At 39.4% G+C, this 15581-nt stretch overlaps 1 protein-coding gene across 1 annotated transcript in view; it reads right to left on the reverse strand.

Annotated features, from left to right (window-relative positions):
* RNF175 (ring finger protein 175) overlaps positions 1–15581 on the reverse strand; it is a 68031-nt gene that overhangs the window by 19640 nt on the left and 32810 nt on the right. The window contains 2 exon segments of the mRNA XM_059923818.1: positions 569–676; positions 13261–13415. Coding sequence (XP_059779801.1) covers positions 569–676; positions 13261–13415 — 263 coding nt within the window.

The raw sequence follows: 15581 nt of genomic DNA on the forward strand, positions 1-15581 counted from the left end.
TTTGGCTGTGTTGGGTCTTTCTTGCTGCGCGCAGTCTTTTCTCTAGTTGCGGCGAGTGGGGGCTACTCTTCGTTGCAGTGTACGGGCTTCTCATTGGGTGGCTTCTCTTGCTGCAGAGCAGGGGCTCTAGGAGCGCAGGCTTCAGTAGTTATGGCACTCGGGCTCAGTAGTTGTGGCTCACGGGCTTAGTTGCTCCGCGGCATGTGGGATCTTCCCGGACCAGGGCTCGGACCCATGTCCCCTGCATTGGCAGGCGGATTCTTAACCACTGCGCCACCAGGGAAGCCCTGTCAGCCTGCTTTTAATGGTGATCTTTTAAACTTATAGACCACATATAGATTCTCTTTAAAGCTTATAATTTTTGGAAAACTTTTAAATCTGTGGGTTTTCTCTTCCTTTTCTCCTGGTTTTCCCCAGTGATATCTATGATACCAATGATAGGCCTATAAACAACATGTGTGTGGAAAAGTATAGGGCCAAACGTGGCTTGCAGAGACAGAGAACTTGACCAGGTGAATGTTATAAGCAAGTGCTTGGAGATATGAATGTCTTAATTGGAGATACTTACTTGAAAAATAAATTGAATCCACACATTGTAAACATGATAGCCAAATAACCCATAGCACCAAATGCACAGCTGACTTTGTAGATGAGAAGAAACCATTTGTAGACCAATCTGTGGAGTAAAAAATGGGGAGAAGCACAAAACACATACTATAAAACACTATACTATAAAATATTTTACCTTTTTAGAACATTGTTATAAGTCAATTTTTAGTTTCTAAAATTCTATTCATTATGCAATATACAGAACATGAATATATTATATCAGCTAAACCCCATAATAATCTCGAGTTTTAATACACTATCAACAAGCAGTATATAAACAGTACTATCATGCACATGTGTTTCTATGTATATGCATATGTAAATTCATTGTGACTTATTTATGTTCCTCATGTAAAAATGGCCTTCAGGACTGGTTATTCTATATGGGACCCTGCCTACCTTCCTCTCCTCCCTTTCTCATTTGGCCCTAGGTTAGCTTAGAGTGGTCTTGGCAAGAGTACCTTGGAGGCAAGCAAAAGATGGGAAGAGAAGTCTAGAGGAGAGACCCCCAGGAGTTTCTCTTCCCTCCTGCTCCTGCTGCCCCAGCCCCAGGGCAGGCAACACCAGCCCTCACCCCATCGCCTCTCCACTCAAACAGCACCCTACCCTGCAGTCCTGGAACAAGAGTGCCTCAGAATTGTTTTTTCTGCTATGTGGACGGGTCCTTTGTGTGTCCCACACTCACCATGATGACTCCTAAGGCCTTTCCCTCTTCCCACAGGGTCCAAGTGGAGAAGGGAGAGTATGGAGATGGAGGGCAAGAGTGGAGATGATCTAGAAGGAGCCATGTACCCTGTTCATTTCCCTCATTCCAGGCAGTAAAAGGCCCTTAGAAAAACTACAGAAAGGCCACATGGCTGCTTCGTGCCCGAGAGAATGTGGGAAGAGGATGGGGGCACAGCTCCATTCCTGGGACACCGTGGTACCAGGGCCCTGCCTACTGGAACAAGAAGAGAGGGTGGAAGGAGGAGGGCTGGGGGGCCCAGGTTTGGTGCCCAGAGAAGATAGGGGGTGCTGGCACGTTGCACACAAAGGTGAACAATGGCAGGGGGCCCTGTTCGCCCTCAGCCCTTTCCCTCCTCATCCTCTTCAAGCCCCTCTCCTGCATTTCACCCCAAACTTCATTCAGAGTTGCCCTCGAAAACCTTGCCCCCCCCCTTTTACCTCTGACCCCTGGAGCCCTGTCCCCAACTCTCACCTTCCCTGACTTCCTCCCTGTTGGAGACATTGCACCAAATGCTATGTTCTATGGTATTACTGATGCAATGTTTCAGCGTTATTTAATTTATTTATTAAAAATTTTTATTGAAGTATAGTTGACTTATGATATTATATTAGTTTCAGGTGTACAACATAGTGAGCTGACATTTTTATGCATTACGAAATGATCACCACTATGAGTCTGGTTACCATCTATCACAATACAAAGTTATTACTATATTATCAACTATACAGGCAGACCTCGCTTTATTGCACTTTGCAGATACTGTGGGGGGTTTTTTGTTTGTTTGTTTGTTTTTACAAATTGAAGGCTTGTGTCAACCCTTTGTCGAGCAAGTCTATAGACGCCAGTTTTTCCAACGGCATTTGCTCACTTTTTGTCTCTGTGTCCCATTTTGGTAATTCTTGCAAGATTTCAAACTTCATTATTATTATATTTGTTATGATGACCTGTGATCAGTGATCTTTGATGTTACTATTTTCATTGTTTTGGGGTACCACAAACCACACCCATGTATGATGGCAAACTTAATTGATAAATATTGTGTGTGTTCTGACTGCTCCATCTGGCCATTCCCCCATCTCTCTCCCTCTCCTCAGCCCTCTCTATTCCCTGAGACACAACAAGATTGAAATCAGACCAATTAATAATCCTACAGTGGTCCCAGTGTTCAAGTGAAAGGAAGAGTTGCGTGTCTCTCACTTTAAATCAGAAGCTAGAAATGATTAAGCATAGTGAGGAAGGCATGTCAAAAGCAGAAATAGGCTGAAAGCTAGGCCTCTTGCACCAAACAGTGAGCCAAGTTGTGGATGCAAAGGAAAAGTACTTGAAGGAATTTAAAAGTGCTGCTCCAGTGAACACAGAAATGAAAGTGAAACAGCCTTATTGCTGATGTAGAGAAAGTTTTAGTGGTCTGGATAGAGGATCAAACCAGCCACTACATTCTCTTAAGCCAAAGCCTAATCCAGAGCAAGGCCCTAACTCCCTTCAATTCCCTGAAGGCTGAGAGAGGTGAGGAAGCTGCAGAAGAAAAGTTTTAAGCTAACAGAGGTTGGTTCATAAGATTTAGAGAAAGACGCTATCTCTGTAACACAAAAGTGCAAGGTGAAGCAGTAAGAGCTGCTGCAACAAGAAGCTGCAGCAAGTTACCCATAAGATCTAGCTAAGATAATTAATGACGGTGGCTGTACTAAACAACAGATTTTCAAGGTAGACAAAACAGCTTTCTATTGGAAGATGCCTTCTAGGACTTTCACAGCTAGAGAAGAGAAGTCAATGCCTGGCTTCAAAGCTTCAAAGGACAGGCTGACGCTCTTGTTAGGGTTTAATGTAGCTGGTGACTTTTAAGTCGAAGCCAATGCTCATCTACCATTCTGAAAATCCTAGGGCCCTGAAGAATTACGCTCAGTCTATTCTGCATCTGCTCTATAAATGGAACAACAAAGCCTACCTGGCAGCACATCTGATTGCAACACGGTTTACTGAATACTTAGTACTCCTCAGAAAAAAAGATTCAAAATATTACTGCTCATTGACAATGCACCTGGTCACTCTAGAGCTCTGATGGAGATGGACAATGAGATTAATGCTTTTATGCTTGCTAACACAACATCCATTCTGCAGCCCATGAATCAAGGACCAATTTCAATTTTCAATTCTTATTATTTAAGAAGTACATTTCATAAGGCTATAGCTGTCATAAATAGTGATTCCGCTGATGGATCTGGGCAAAGTAAATAAAAAACCTTCTGGAAAGGATTCACCATTCTAAATGCCATTAAGAATACTTGTGATTCATGGGAACAGGTAAAAATATCAGCATTGACAGGAGTTTGGAAGAAGCTGATTACAACCCTCATGGATGACTTTGAGGAGCTCAAGACTTCAGTGGAAGAAGGAACTGCAGATGTGGTGGAAATGGCAAGTGAACTAGAATTCGATGTGGAACCTGAAGTTGCGACCAAATTGCTGCAATCTCATGATAAAATTTGAACAAATGAGGAGTTGCTTCTTCTGGATGAGCAAAGAAGGTGGTTTCTTGAGATGGAATCTTCTCCTGGTGAAGATGCTGTGAAGACTGTTCAAAGGACAACAAAGGATTTGGAATATTACATAAACTCAGTTGATAAAGCAGCAGCAGGGTGTGAGAAGACTGACTCCAATTTTGAGAGAAGTTCTATGTGGGTAAAATGCTATCAAACAGCACCACATGCTGCAGAGAAATCGTCCATGAAAGAAAGAGTCAATCGATGTGTCAGACTTCGCTGTCTTATTTTAAGAAATGGCCACAGCAGCCCCAGCCTTCAGTGACCACCACCCTGATCAGTCAGCAGCCACCAACATGGAGGCAAGACCCTCCGACAGCAACAAGATTACAACTTGCTGAAGGCTCAGATGATGGTGAGCACATTTTAGCAATACATATTTAAAAATTAAGGTATGTACATCGTTTTTCTGAATATATTTCTATCGCACACTTAATAGGCTACAGTATAGTGTAAGCATATATAGTGTAAACTTTTATGTGCACTGGGGAACCAGAAAACTTGTGTGACTCACTCTATTGTGAAATTCACTTTATTGCAGTGGTCTGGAACCTGATGCAAAAGGTATGCCTGTACATTGCATCCCTGTAACTTACTTACTTTATAACTTGAAGTTCGTACTTCTTTTTTTTAAAATTATTTTATTTATTTATTTATTTAATTTATTTTTGGCTGCCTCAGGACTTAGCTGTGGCATGCGGGATCTTCATTGAGGCACGCGGGATCTTTTGTTGCAGTGCGAGCCCTCTTCATTGTGGTGCACGGGCTTCTCTCTAGTGACGAGCAGGTTTTCCTCTTCTCTAGTTGTGGCGCGCAGGCTCCAGGGTGTGTGGGATCTGTAGTTGTGGTGTGCAGGCTTAGTTGCCTCGAGGCATGTGGGATCTTAGTTCCCCGATCAGGGATCAAACCCGCATCCCCTGCATTGTAAGATGGATTCTTTACCACTGGACCACCAGGGAAGTCCCAAAGTTTGTACTTCTTAATTCCTTTCACCTATTTCACCCATTCCTCTACTCCCTTCCCCTGTGGCAACCACTAGTTTGTTCTCTGTATCTATGACTCTGTTTCTGTTTTGTTATGTTTGTTCATTTGTTTGTTTGTTTTTACATCCCACATATAAGTAATATATGGTATTTGTCTTTGTCTGACCTTTAAACTTAGTATAACATCCTCTAGGTCCATCCATGTTGTCCAATCAAAATGCAAAATTCGATACTTTTAATGGCTGAGTAATATTCCATTGTGGGTTTATACCCCATCTTCTTTATCCATTCAGCTATTGATGGACACCTAGGCTGCTTCCATATCTTGGCTATTGTAAATAATGCTGCCATGAACGTGGGGGAGCACACATGTTTTTAAATTAGTGTTTTTGTTTTCTTTGGTTAAATACCCAAAAGAGGAATTGCTGGATGGTAAGGTAATTGTATTTAAACATTTTTTAAAAGAACCTCCATACTGTTTTCCATAGTGGCTCCACCACTTTACAGTCCCACCCACAGTGCACAAGGGTTCCCTTTTCTTCACATTCTTGCCAACACTTATTATTTCTTGTCTTTTTGATAATGGCCATTTGACAGGTGTGAGATAATATCTCACTATGGTTTTGATTTGCATTTCCCTGATGATTGATGTTGAGCATCTTTTCATGTGCCTGTTGGCCGTCTGTATGTCTTCTTTGGAAAAATGTCTATTCAGGTCCTCAGCCCACTTTTAAAATGGATTGTTGGTTTTTGATAGAGTTGTATGAGTTCTTTATATATTTGGAGATTAACCCCTTATTGAACATACCATTTGCAAATATCTTCTCCCATTCAGTAGGTTACCTTTTCATTTTTGTTGATAGTTTCCATTGCCATGCAAAAGCTTTTTAGTTTGATGTGGTCCCATTTGTTTATTTTTGCTTTTGTTGTCCTTGCCTGAGGAGACATGTCAAAAAAATATTGCAAAAACTGATGTCAAAGAGCATACTGCTTATGTTTTCTTCTAGGATTTTTATGGTTTCAGGTCTTACATTTAAACCTTCAATCCATTTTGAGTTTATTTTTGTATATAGTGTAAGAAAATGGTCTAATTTCATTCTTTTACATGTAGCTGTTCAGTTTTCCCAATGCCATTTACTGAAGAGAATGTCTTTTCTCCATTTTATATTCTTGCATCCTTTATTGTAGATGAATTGACCATATTAACATGGGTTTATTTCTGGAATCTCTGTTCTGTTCCACTGATCTAAGTGTCTGCTTCTGTGCCAGCACCATACTGTTTTGATTACTATAGCTTTGTGGTATGGTTTGAAATCAGGGAGTGTGCTACCCCCAGCTCTGTTCTTCTTTCTCAAGATTGTTTTGGCCATTTGGGGTCTTTTGTGATTCCATACAAATTCTAGGACTATTTGTGAAAAATGCCATTGGTATTTTAATAGGGATTGCATTGAATCTGTAGATTGCCTTGGGTAGTATGGATATTTTAACAATATTAATTCTTCCAATCCATAAGCCCAGTATATCTCTCTATTTGTGTCATCTTCAATTTTTCTTATCAGTGTCTTACAATTTTCTGACTACAGGTCTTTTGCCTCCTTAGGTAGGTTATTCCTAGGTATTTTATTCTTTTTGATGCTATGATAAATGGGATTATTTCCTTAATTTCTATATCTGATAGTTCATTGTTAGTGTATAAAAATGCAACAGATTTCTTTGTATTAATTTTATATCCTGCAACTTTACCAAATTCAGTAATGAGCTCTAGTAGTTTTCTGGTGACATCTTTAGGATTTTCTATGTATAGTATCATGTCATCTGCAAACAGTGACAGTTTTACCTCTTCCTTTCAAATTTAGATTCCTTTTATTTCTTTTAATCCTCTGATTGCTGTGGCTAGGACTTCCAAAACTATCAATATGTTGAATAAAAGTGATGAGAGTGGGCATCCTTGTCTTGTTCCTGATCTTAGAGGAGAAGTGTCCAGCTTTTCACTGTTGAGTATGATGTTAGCTGTGGGTTTGTCATAAATGGACTTTATTATGTTGAGGTATGTTCCCTCTATACCCACTTTGTTGAGAGTTTTTATCATAAATGGATGTTGAATTTTGTCAAGTGCCTTTTCTGAACCCATTGAGATGATCATGTGATTTTTATCCTTTGTTTTGTTAATGTGGTGTATCATGTTGATTGATTTGTGGATGCTGAACTATCCTTGCATCCCTGGAATAAATCCCACTTGATCATGGTGTATGATCCTTTTAATGTATTGTTGAATTTGGTTTCCTAATATATTTTGAAGATATTTGCATCTATGATCATCAAGGATATCGGCCTGTAATTTTCTTTTTTGGTAGTGTTTTTGTCTGGTTTTGGTATCAGGGTATTACTAGCCTTGTAGATTGAGCTTGAGAGTGTTCCTTCCCCTTTAATTTTTTGGAATAGTTTGAGAAGGATTAGTATTAACTCTTCTTTAAATGTTTGGTAGAACTCCCTGTGAAGCATCTGGTCCTGGACTTTTGTTTGTTGGAAGTTTTTTGATTACTGATTCAATTTCATTACTAGTAATGGGTCTTTTCAGATTTTCTATTTCATCCTGATTCAGTCTTGGCAGATTGTATTTTTCTAGCAATTTATCCATTTCTTCTAGGTTGTTTAATTTGTTGGCATATAATTGTTCATAATAGTCTCTTATGATTGTTTTTATGTTTGTGGTATTGGTTGTAATTTCTCCTATTTCACTTCTGATTTTATTTATTTGGACCCTCTCTTTTTTTCTTAATGAGACTGGCTAAAGGTTCATCGGTTTTGTTTATCTTTTCAAAGAAACAGCTCATAGTTTCATTGATCTTTTTAATTTTTTTTAAGTCTCTATTTCATTTAATTCCACTTTGATCTTTATTATTTCCATTCTTGTACTAACTCTGGGCTTTGTCTCTTCTTTTTTTTCTAGTTCTTTTTAGGTGTAAATTTAGGTTGTTTATTTGAGATTTTTCTTGTTTCTTGAGGTTGGCCTGTATTGCTATGAACTTCCCTCTTAAAACTGATTTGCTGCATCCCATAGATTTTGGATCTTTGTGTTTCCATTTTCATTTGTCTTGAGGTGTTTTTTGATTTTCTTTTTATTTCTTTGTTCACCCATTGGTCGTTTAGTAGCAAGTTGTTTAGTATCCATGTGTTTATATTTTTTCCAGTTTTCTTCCTGTAATTGATTTCTACTTTTATACTGTTGTGATCAGGAAAAACACTTGATATGATTTTGATCTTCTTAAATTTATTGACACGTTTGACACATGGCCTAGCATGTTATCTACCCTGGAGAATGTTCCATGTGCACTTGAAAAGAATGTGTATTCTGCAGTTTTTGGATGCAGTGTTCTATACATATCTATTAAGTTCATCAGCTCTAATCATTTAAGACCAATGTTTCCTTACTGATTTTCTATCTGGCTGATCTATCCATTGATATAAGTGGAATAGTAAAGTCTCTTGCTCTTACTGTACTGCTGTCGGTTTCTCCCTTTATGTCTGCTAATATTTGTTATATTGTATTTAGGTCCTCCTAATGTTGGGTGTATAAATATTCACAGATGTTATATCCTTTTCTTGGACTGACCCCTTTATAATTTTGTAATGCCTTTCTTTGTCTTTTGTTTTAGTCTTTGTTTTAAAGTCTATTTTGTCTGATATGAGTATTGCCTCCCTAGATTTCTTTTAGTTTCCATTTGCATGGAATATCTTTTTCCGTCCTTTCACTTTCAGTCAGTGTGTGTTTTTAGATCTGATGTGAAGCCAGCATATAAATGGGTTTGGTTTTTTTTTATCCATTCAGCCACCCTATGTCCTTTGATTGGAGCATTTAGTCCATTTACATTCAAAGTTCTTATGATAAGTATGTACTTATTGCCATTTTGTTAATTGTTTTTTGGTCGTTTTTGTAGTTCTCTGTTCCTTTCTCCTTCTTTTAGTCTCTTCCCCTGTGGTTTGATGATTTTCTTTAGTGTTAGGTTAGAGTTCTTTTCACTTTATTTTTTGGTATTTCTATTGTGGGTTTTTGGTTTGTGGTTCATGAGGTTCATATACATGTAACCACATATATATATATATATATATATATATATATATATATATATATATATATATGTTTATTTTAAGCTGATGGTCACTTATTTGAATACATTCTAGAAGTACTACATTTTTACTCCCCTCCAGCCCATGTTTTATGGTTTTGGCATCAAATTTTATATCTTTTCACTTTGTGTATCCCTTAACTACTTATTGTAGTTATGGTTTATTTTACAAATTTTTCCTTTAACCTTCATACTACTGGTGGTTGATCCACTGCCTTCACTATCTATTTGCCTTTACCAGTGAATTTTTTTTCTTTCACATATTTTCTTATGTCTAGTTATGGCTATTTGTTTTCCACTTAAAGGAAACCCATCAACATTTCTTGTAAGGCTGGTTTAGTGGTGATGAACTCTTAGTTTTTGCTCTCCTGGGAACCTCTTTATTTCTCCTTCAATTCTGAATGATAACCTTTCTGAGAAGAGTATTCTTGGTTGTAAGTTTTTTTCCTTTTAGCACTTTAAATATATCCTGCCCCTCTCTTTTGGCTTGTAAAGTTTCTGCTGAAAAATTGGGGGTTTCCTTGTATGTCACTTATTTTTTCTTGCTGCCTTTAAAATATTCTCTTTATCTTTAACTTTTGCTATTTCAATTATGACATGTGTTGATGTGGATCACTTTGGGTTCATCATGTTTAGAATTCTCTGTGCTTCCTGGATCTGGATATCTGTTTCATTTTCCAGGTTAGGGAATTTTTCAGTCATTATTTCTTCAAAAAAATGTTCTGTCCCTTTCTCCCTCTCTTCTCCTTCTCGGACCCCTGTAATGTGAATGTTAGTATACTTGATGTTGTCCCAGAGGTCCCTTAATGTATCCTCATTTTTTAAAATTCTTTTTTCTTTTTGTTGTTCTGATTGGGTGATTTCCACTATTCTGTCTTCCAGGTCACTGATCTGTTCTTCTGTATCATCTAATCTGCTGTTGATTCCCTCTAGTGTATTTTCCATTTCAGTTTTTGTATTCTTCAGCTCTGATTGGTTCTCTTCCTAACTATATGTTGAAGTTCTCACTGTGTTCCTCCAATCTTCTCCCAAGATCTGTGAGCATCTTTATGACCATTAACTGAACTCTTCATCAGGTAAATTACTTATATCTGTTTCATTAGTTTTTTTTTTTTTCTGGAGTTTTATCTTGTTTTGTTCTTTCAAATTCCTTTGTCTCCTCATTTTGTTTGGCCTTTTGTGTTTGTTTCTATGAATTAGGTGTAATAGCTACCTCCCAGTCTTGAAGGAGGTGGCCTTGTGCAGCACCCCTGTGTGGACTGTGTGTGCTGGGCAGCTTTGGCAGGCTGGCTAGGGCTGGAGTGGGCATAGGCTGGGGATTTCCTAGGGCATGCTGGGGCTGGGCTGCCTTGGCAGGATGGCTGGAGTGGGTGTGGGCTGGGGCCAGTGTTGTTTTAAAAGGTACTGTGCTTCACTGAGTTCTGGTTAGAAGGGACCTTATGAAACATGATTTAAATGGGGGTTTGTGGGCTTGCCTGAGAAATGATTTGTCATTTACATTATTTCTATGATGAAATGCTTTCTCCACTTCAAGCAAGTGACATACAAGAGTTATCTAGACAGCACCTTCTCCTATAGGTGTAATCCTGCCTCATCAGAGGGGTCAACAATGTAGCGTTACTTGGAGCAGGAAACTCACATGGGCTGCACAAGGTGTCTTAAATCACTATGAGGCTGTGTCATCTCCAAAGGGAGCCAGAAAGGGCTTTTGGGGTCTTTCTGCCACAGTGACTCCTTGGGCCATTGGTCCTTATGACTTGCCAGTGCTGAGCACTGTGGAGCATCGTTCAGTGCATCGAGATACAGGCAGAAGTTAATGTTGCCAAAAAGGGTGATGATGGGAAAAGTGGCAGCTCTGAGAGGATATCCCCTCCAACCCTCACAACATTGGCAGCACCAGAATGGGCTTCCTTGAACTCCACATGTACTTTCTGCCCATCTCAAGGTTGTACCAGCATTAGAGGTGTGTCTGATAACTGTTTAAACTGCAGGGTTTCTCTGTGCAAAGCAGCTGATTGATGTAATTAAGCCACAGCATGCTCTTGGGGCAGAGGCTTTGCATTCCAGTAGTCCGTGGTTTGATTCTGGGCTCCCTGGCTTACTACCTGTGGGACCTTGGCCACCCTATTTAGCATTTCTGAACTGTGATTGCCTCATTTATGAAGTGAGAAGGGTAGCACCAGATCCTAAAGCAGTCCCGAAGATTATGTGAGAAAATGTAGTAACTCAATATGTCATATCATTGTTATGGTTGTGTTATGTTTTCCAAATATACCCCTCCCTCCCCCCACCCAAATCTTCCTGCTTATTGGCGGTATGAGTTTGTAAAGCCCAGAACTTCCTTGCTACTCAGATTACACTGGACGCAGATATGTTAGATTAGAAACTGTGTTGGTGTCAGAGCAGCCTCCACAAAGGGAAGCTTGGCCTTAAGTTGGAGTTGATGTGATCGAGCCCAGCTCTTTGTGGCTGGCCTGTGGCCTGTTTTTGAGCCTGAATATTGCTTGACAGATAACCCAACTATAGTAGAGAGGAAACCCACTTCCCTTTCTCTGCTCTCTTTTCCACAGAGGAGCCCTGGTATACTCTGGGAGAGGAACAGCCAGTTTTTAAATGGCGTTGGTACTGGAGACTCTTCTTGGGTTTGCCTTCTGCACCATGCCAATTTGCTCCGACCAGCTTTCCTTGTTTGTCATGAAATCCTCCACTTCCAAATGGAACATAGCTAATATGAGACTTACCTATAGTATGATGAATAAGCAACGATCCATAAAGATCCTTAGGGTGTACTACCTATCATGAACTGGAGCTTCTTTATCCAGGCTGCTTTTCTGGAAGAAATGGGGCCCTAATGAGCCTCTCCCATTGTTGTCTCTTAAGATGTCAGTTGAGCATCTTGGCTCTCAGACTGTGCCAGGGCTCGGAGCTGAGCAGCCCGAAGAAGCTGGAATGGCAGCACGGTGAGCGTGAGCAGCAGACAGCATGGGCCCTGGCCATCTGAGATATAGGAGCCGTGAAGTGCCATGAGGCGGCATTTGGGTATTTTTGGTATTGGAGTTCCTCTTCATGTGCACAGAAATACAGCTTTTAGCTCAGGTAATTCATTATACAGTAGAAAAGTGAACCATTCTCAATGAAACAGAATATGGATTATGTTCAGGGGATGAAAACAAGTAAATTTCAATTCATCCAAAACTTAGATCCCCTTCACAAGTTTTAAACAACTTACATTTTGTAAGAAGGAGAAAGGGTACCATATGTCCATTTACTCATGGATAAACCAGGCCCTACAAAGGCTGTGTAAAACTCCAAACTGGCCAATTTAGAAGGTCTCTTAATACCACCCTAAAGCTCTTCCCCAAATGGGATTAAATTAAGATACTCATAAACCAGAATTCATTTATTTGAATTTCAATCTTTATCTTTACATTTATTTATCTGATTTCTCTCACTGAATATATTTTCCTTCTCCAAAGTAGAAGAAAAAATTGATATTTGTCTCTCCCACTTTTCTAGAGGATTAAAAAAGAATACCTGAATGGCTAAAAAATCATAAAAATATTTCATAGAAGCTTATGATTTATTCTCCTACACAGATCAAAATTTGACATTGCCTTATTATCATTGAACACTACACATTTTCTCTTCATCTCATCAGTTTTATCTGGATTGGATTCAGATCTTGTCTACAGAACACAGAGAGCAAGAACAAACTTGTGGACACGTTATGAGATTATAAGCCCTTTGGAAAGATTTGTGAATGCTCTGATGGAATTATGTACATTTCAAGAGGTTGGCAATGGTAATTAAAGTGAGCATTGGAATATTAAAGCCTCATTTGTTATGAGAGTAATAGCTTGTCCATTACTCATGATTTATCAGACATAAAATACATACATAGTTGTTAGAAGTACACAGTTCTAACTCTTGCTTTATGATAAAATGTATGTGACGTGACTTAGCATGGGATCCAATAAAATGCTGACCTAAAAGTCAACATGCAAATAATGCTCTAAAAAATTTAAACAAGAGTTTCACTTCTCTTTCTCCAGGCCTTCACTAGCTGATGTCTAAAATAATAAATTTCACAGACATGTTGGAATCACCATTAAATAGGAATGTGAATGCCCAACAATAGAGCGAATCTCCAGTTTTGCTACAAAGGGTCAAAGAGGTGTAATACCCTCCTCCCCATCAGGAAAATGGAAATTAAATATACTTTCTAATGGTTAAAATTAAGGGTGTGGTGGGGAAAGAATGAGTGGAATACATACTGTGGTGTTCTCCTTGAGAGGGGTTTTCGGGTAGCGCTGAAGAGGATGCAGCTGGTAATAACTGAGAACATTCCCCACATAGACAGAAATCGCCACCAGTAAAGTTTTATCATGAAATACTAAGGGACAACTCACATCTGCAACAGGGTCACCAGCTGTCAGAGGGATAAACAGAAAGACTCCTTCAGTGACTGAGGGCCAGATGGCACGTCTACTATTACACGATTCAGAAGCTACTCTGGGGTGGGGGGAAGCCACCTTCACCATCCTGTCTGGAACATGCGCCTGGCTCACCACCCACCTGCAAGCTGCTCTGTACATGCACAGCTATGGAAGGAACAGTTATTTGAACATTCGGATGGGAAATAATCCAAAATATCCATCTTCTGTCACCTCCTTCTCCAGATATTTCAGATGAAAGGAACTTTAGGGTGCAACAGCTATGTGATTTTGGACAAATGAGCTGCACTTTAGTTGTAAAATCGGGGGCCACAATGTCTGCTTCCCGTGTTGACTGAGGTGGGGAACAAATGAGATCACAGCTGGGAAAGTGCTCTGGAAGCCGTACTGGGCTACAGGGAGCCTAGCGGCTGTTACTATGACAGCACATACGCAAATGCACTGCGATGGCAAAAGGAGGGAGTGGTGTCAATGCAGCAGCGTCTGGGGCTCTTCTGCCTGCTGTCCCACTGCGCTCTGCAGGGCTACTCTCGCATCCCTACTGTGGGGTTACCTTGTCCCTGATGATCGGATCTACAATCCACCATATTTCTTCTTGTCTTTTCTCTTCAATTATTGGTGCCTTGTCCAGGCAGCCCCAGATGTGGACCAGACTCTTTCGTGTCCCTCTGTGTGTAACCCCTTTGTGGCCTATACCACTGACCTGAGTCCAAGTAGCCTTCAGAGGGTCCTTTAAGTTGGCTGGCCTCAATCCCACTTGGCAGGAAGCAGGATAGACTGTGCTGATGGGCTGTGGGTCAATGACTTGTTATGGTTACCATAGTGACACTCTTATTCTATAGATCAGGCCTAATGCCAGCTACTCACCTCCTTATAAAAAGCACAATAGCAATAACCTTTGATCTTTTATGTTTTATCACATTCAGACTAACCACCTATATATGCTCAGCACCAATATACGAGGAGGCTGGCAAAGAGGTTTTGTCTCAGGTGTAGACTTTAATAGGTAGTGGCACCTGGCAATACTCTGTTGAGGAAGATTCTGAGCTCGGGTCTTAGTTTAGCAGTAAAGAGTATCATGATCAGTTAATTATGTCTGACAGTGATGTGGAAAAATTTGCCAGAGCACGCATGTCACATGTTTGTCATCTGAGTATAAAAAAGACTGATGTCATTTGTTTGTTTACTTTCTTCATCTTCGTGATAAAAAGAGGTGGCTTAGAAAAAAAAGTTTGTGAGTATATTTTTGGGTCCTTTAATAGGAACTTGGTTATAATAGTCTCAAGGTCAATAACCAAAATTATTTGATAGAACTTCAAGATTTAAACCAAAAAGGTCCAAGGCCACAGCCATTCTTCTTTACATGTCAAATAAGAAGAAATCTTCCAGGCTTTTTATTCTTTTTATTTCTTCATGGCATAAATGGCCTGGATCTGAAGTCTTCTTAGAGTGGCTCTAAATCTTCTTTCAGAGAACACTACAATTGTTATTATATATATGCATTTGAACAAAAATACACACAGAACAAATCTGAAGTAACTATTTGGAGAGTTCAGGAAAAAATATCTTATAACTTACTTTTTTTGTTTTTAAATTCCAGGCAATACTTTCAGGGAAGAGTAAATACTCTTTACTTCTGTCCAAATTAGTCAGATCATTGCTTTAATTTTCCACTCTACTTTGTGGGTACAGTCAAAGCTAATGAATGAGTTTGCACCTTTCTTCTTTCAGAAATTGAGATAAAGATGTATATATCTAAACAGGAAAAACAGGCTTTACTTAAGAAAGTAGAATAGTTTTCATGAGGGCCACAAACCACATTCTAGGTAACCAGGACTCAAGATATGTTTCCTTCAGCACTCAGCGTCAGCAACTTTGACTCTACTAGTGATAATGAAAGTGTGCAGTCCCTCAAAAAATCTCCTCTGTATCTAGATCATTCATTTCCCATAGCTGATCATGGAGCTTGTTAGCTATGATGAATGATAGATTTTGGCATTTTTCTTAGTTTATTACTTCTGATATTAAAAGAGGAAATGGACATAAACTCCATCTTTCAAAATCTGATCATCTCTCATTTGCATTTTTCATCTTTTTGTTTTAAGAATTTGATTCACTTTTATATCTATCCCATAAAATGC

Source organism: Balaenoptera ricei, chromosome 5 (assembly GCF_028023285.1).
Source record: "Balaenoptera ricei isolate mBalRic1 chromosome 5, mBalRic1.hap2, whole genome shotgun sequence".
In the NCBI taxonomy this organism is placed as follows: Eukaryota; Metazoa; Chordata; class Mammalia; order Artiodactyla; family Balaenopteridae; genus Balaenoptera; species Balaenoptera ricei.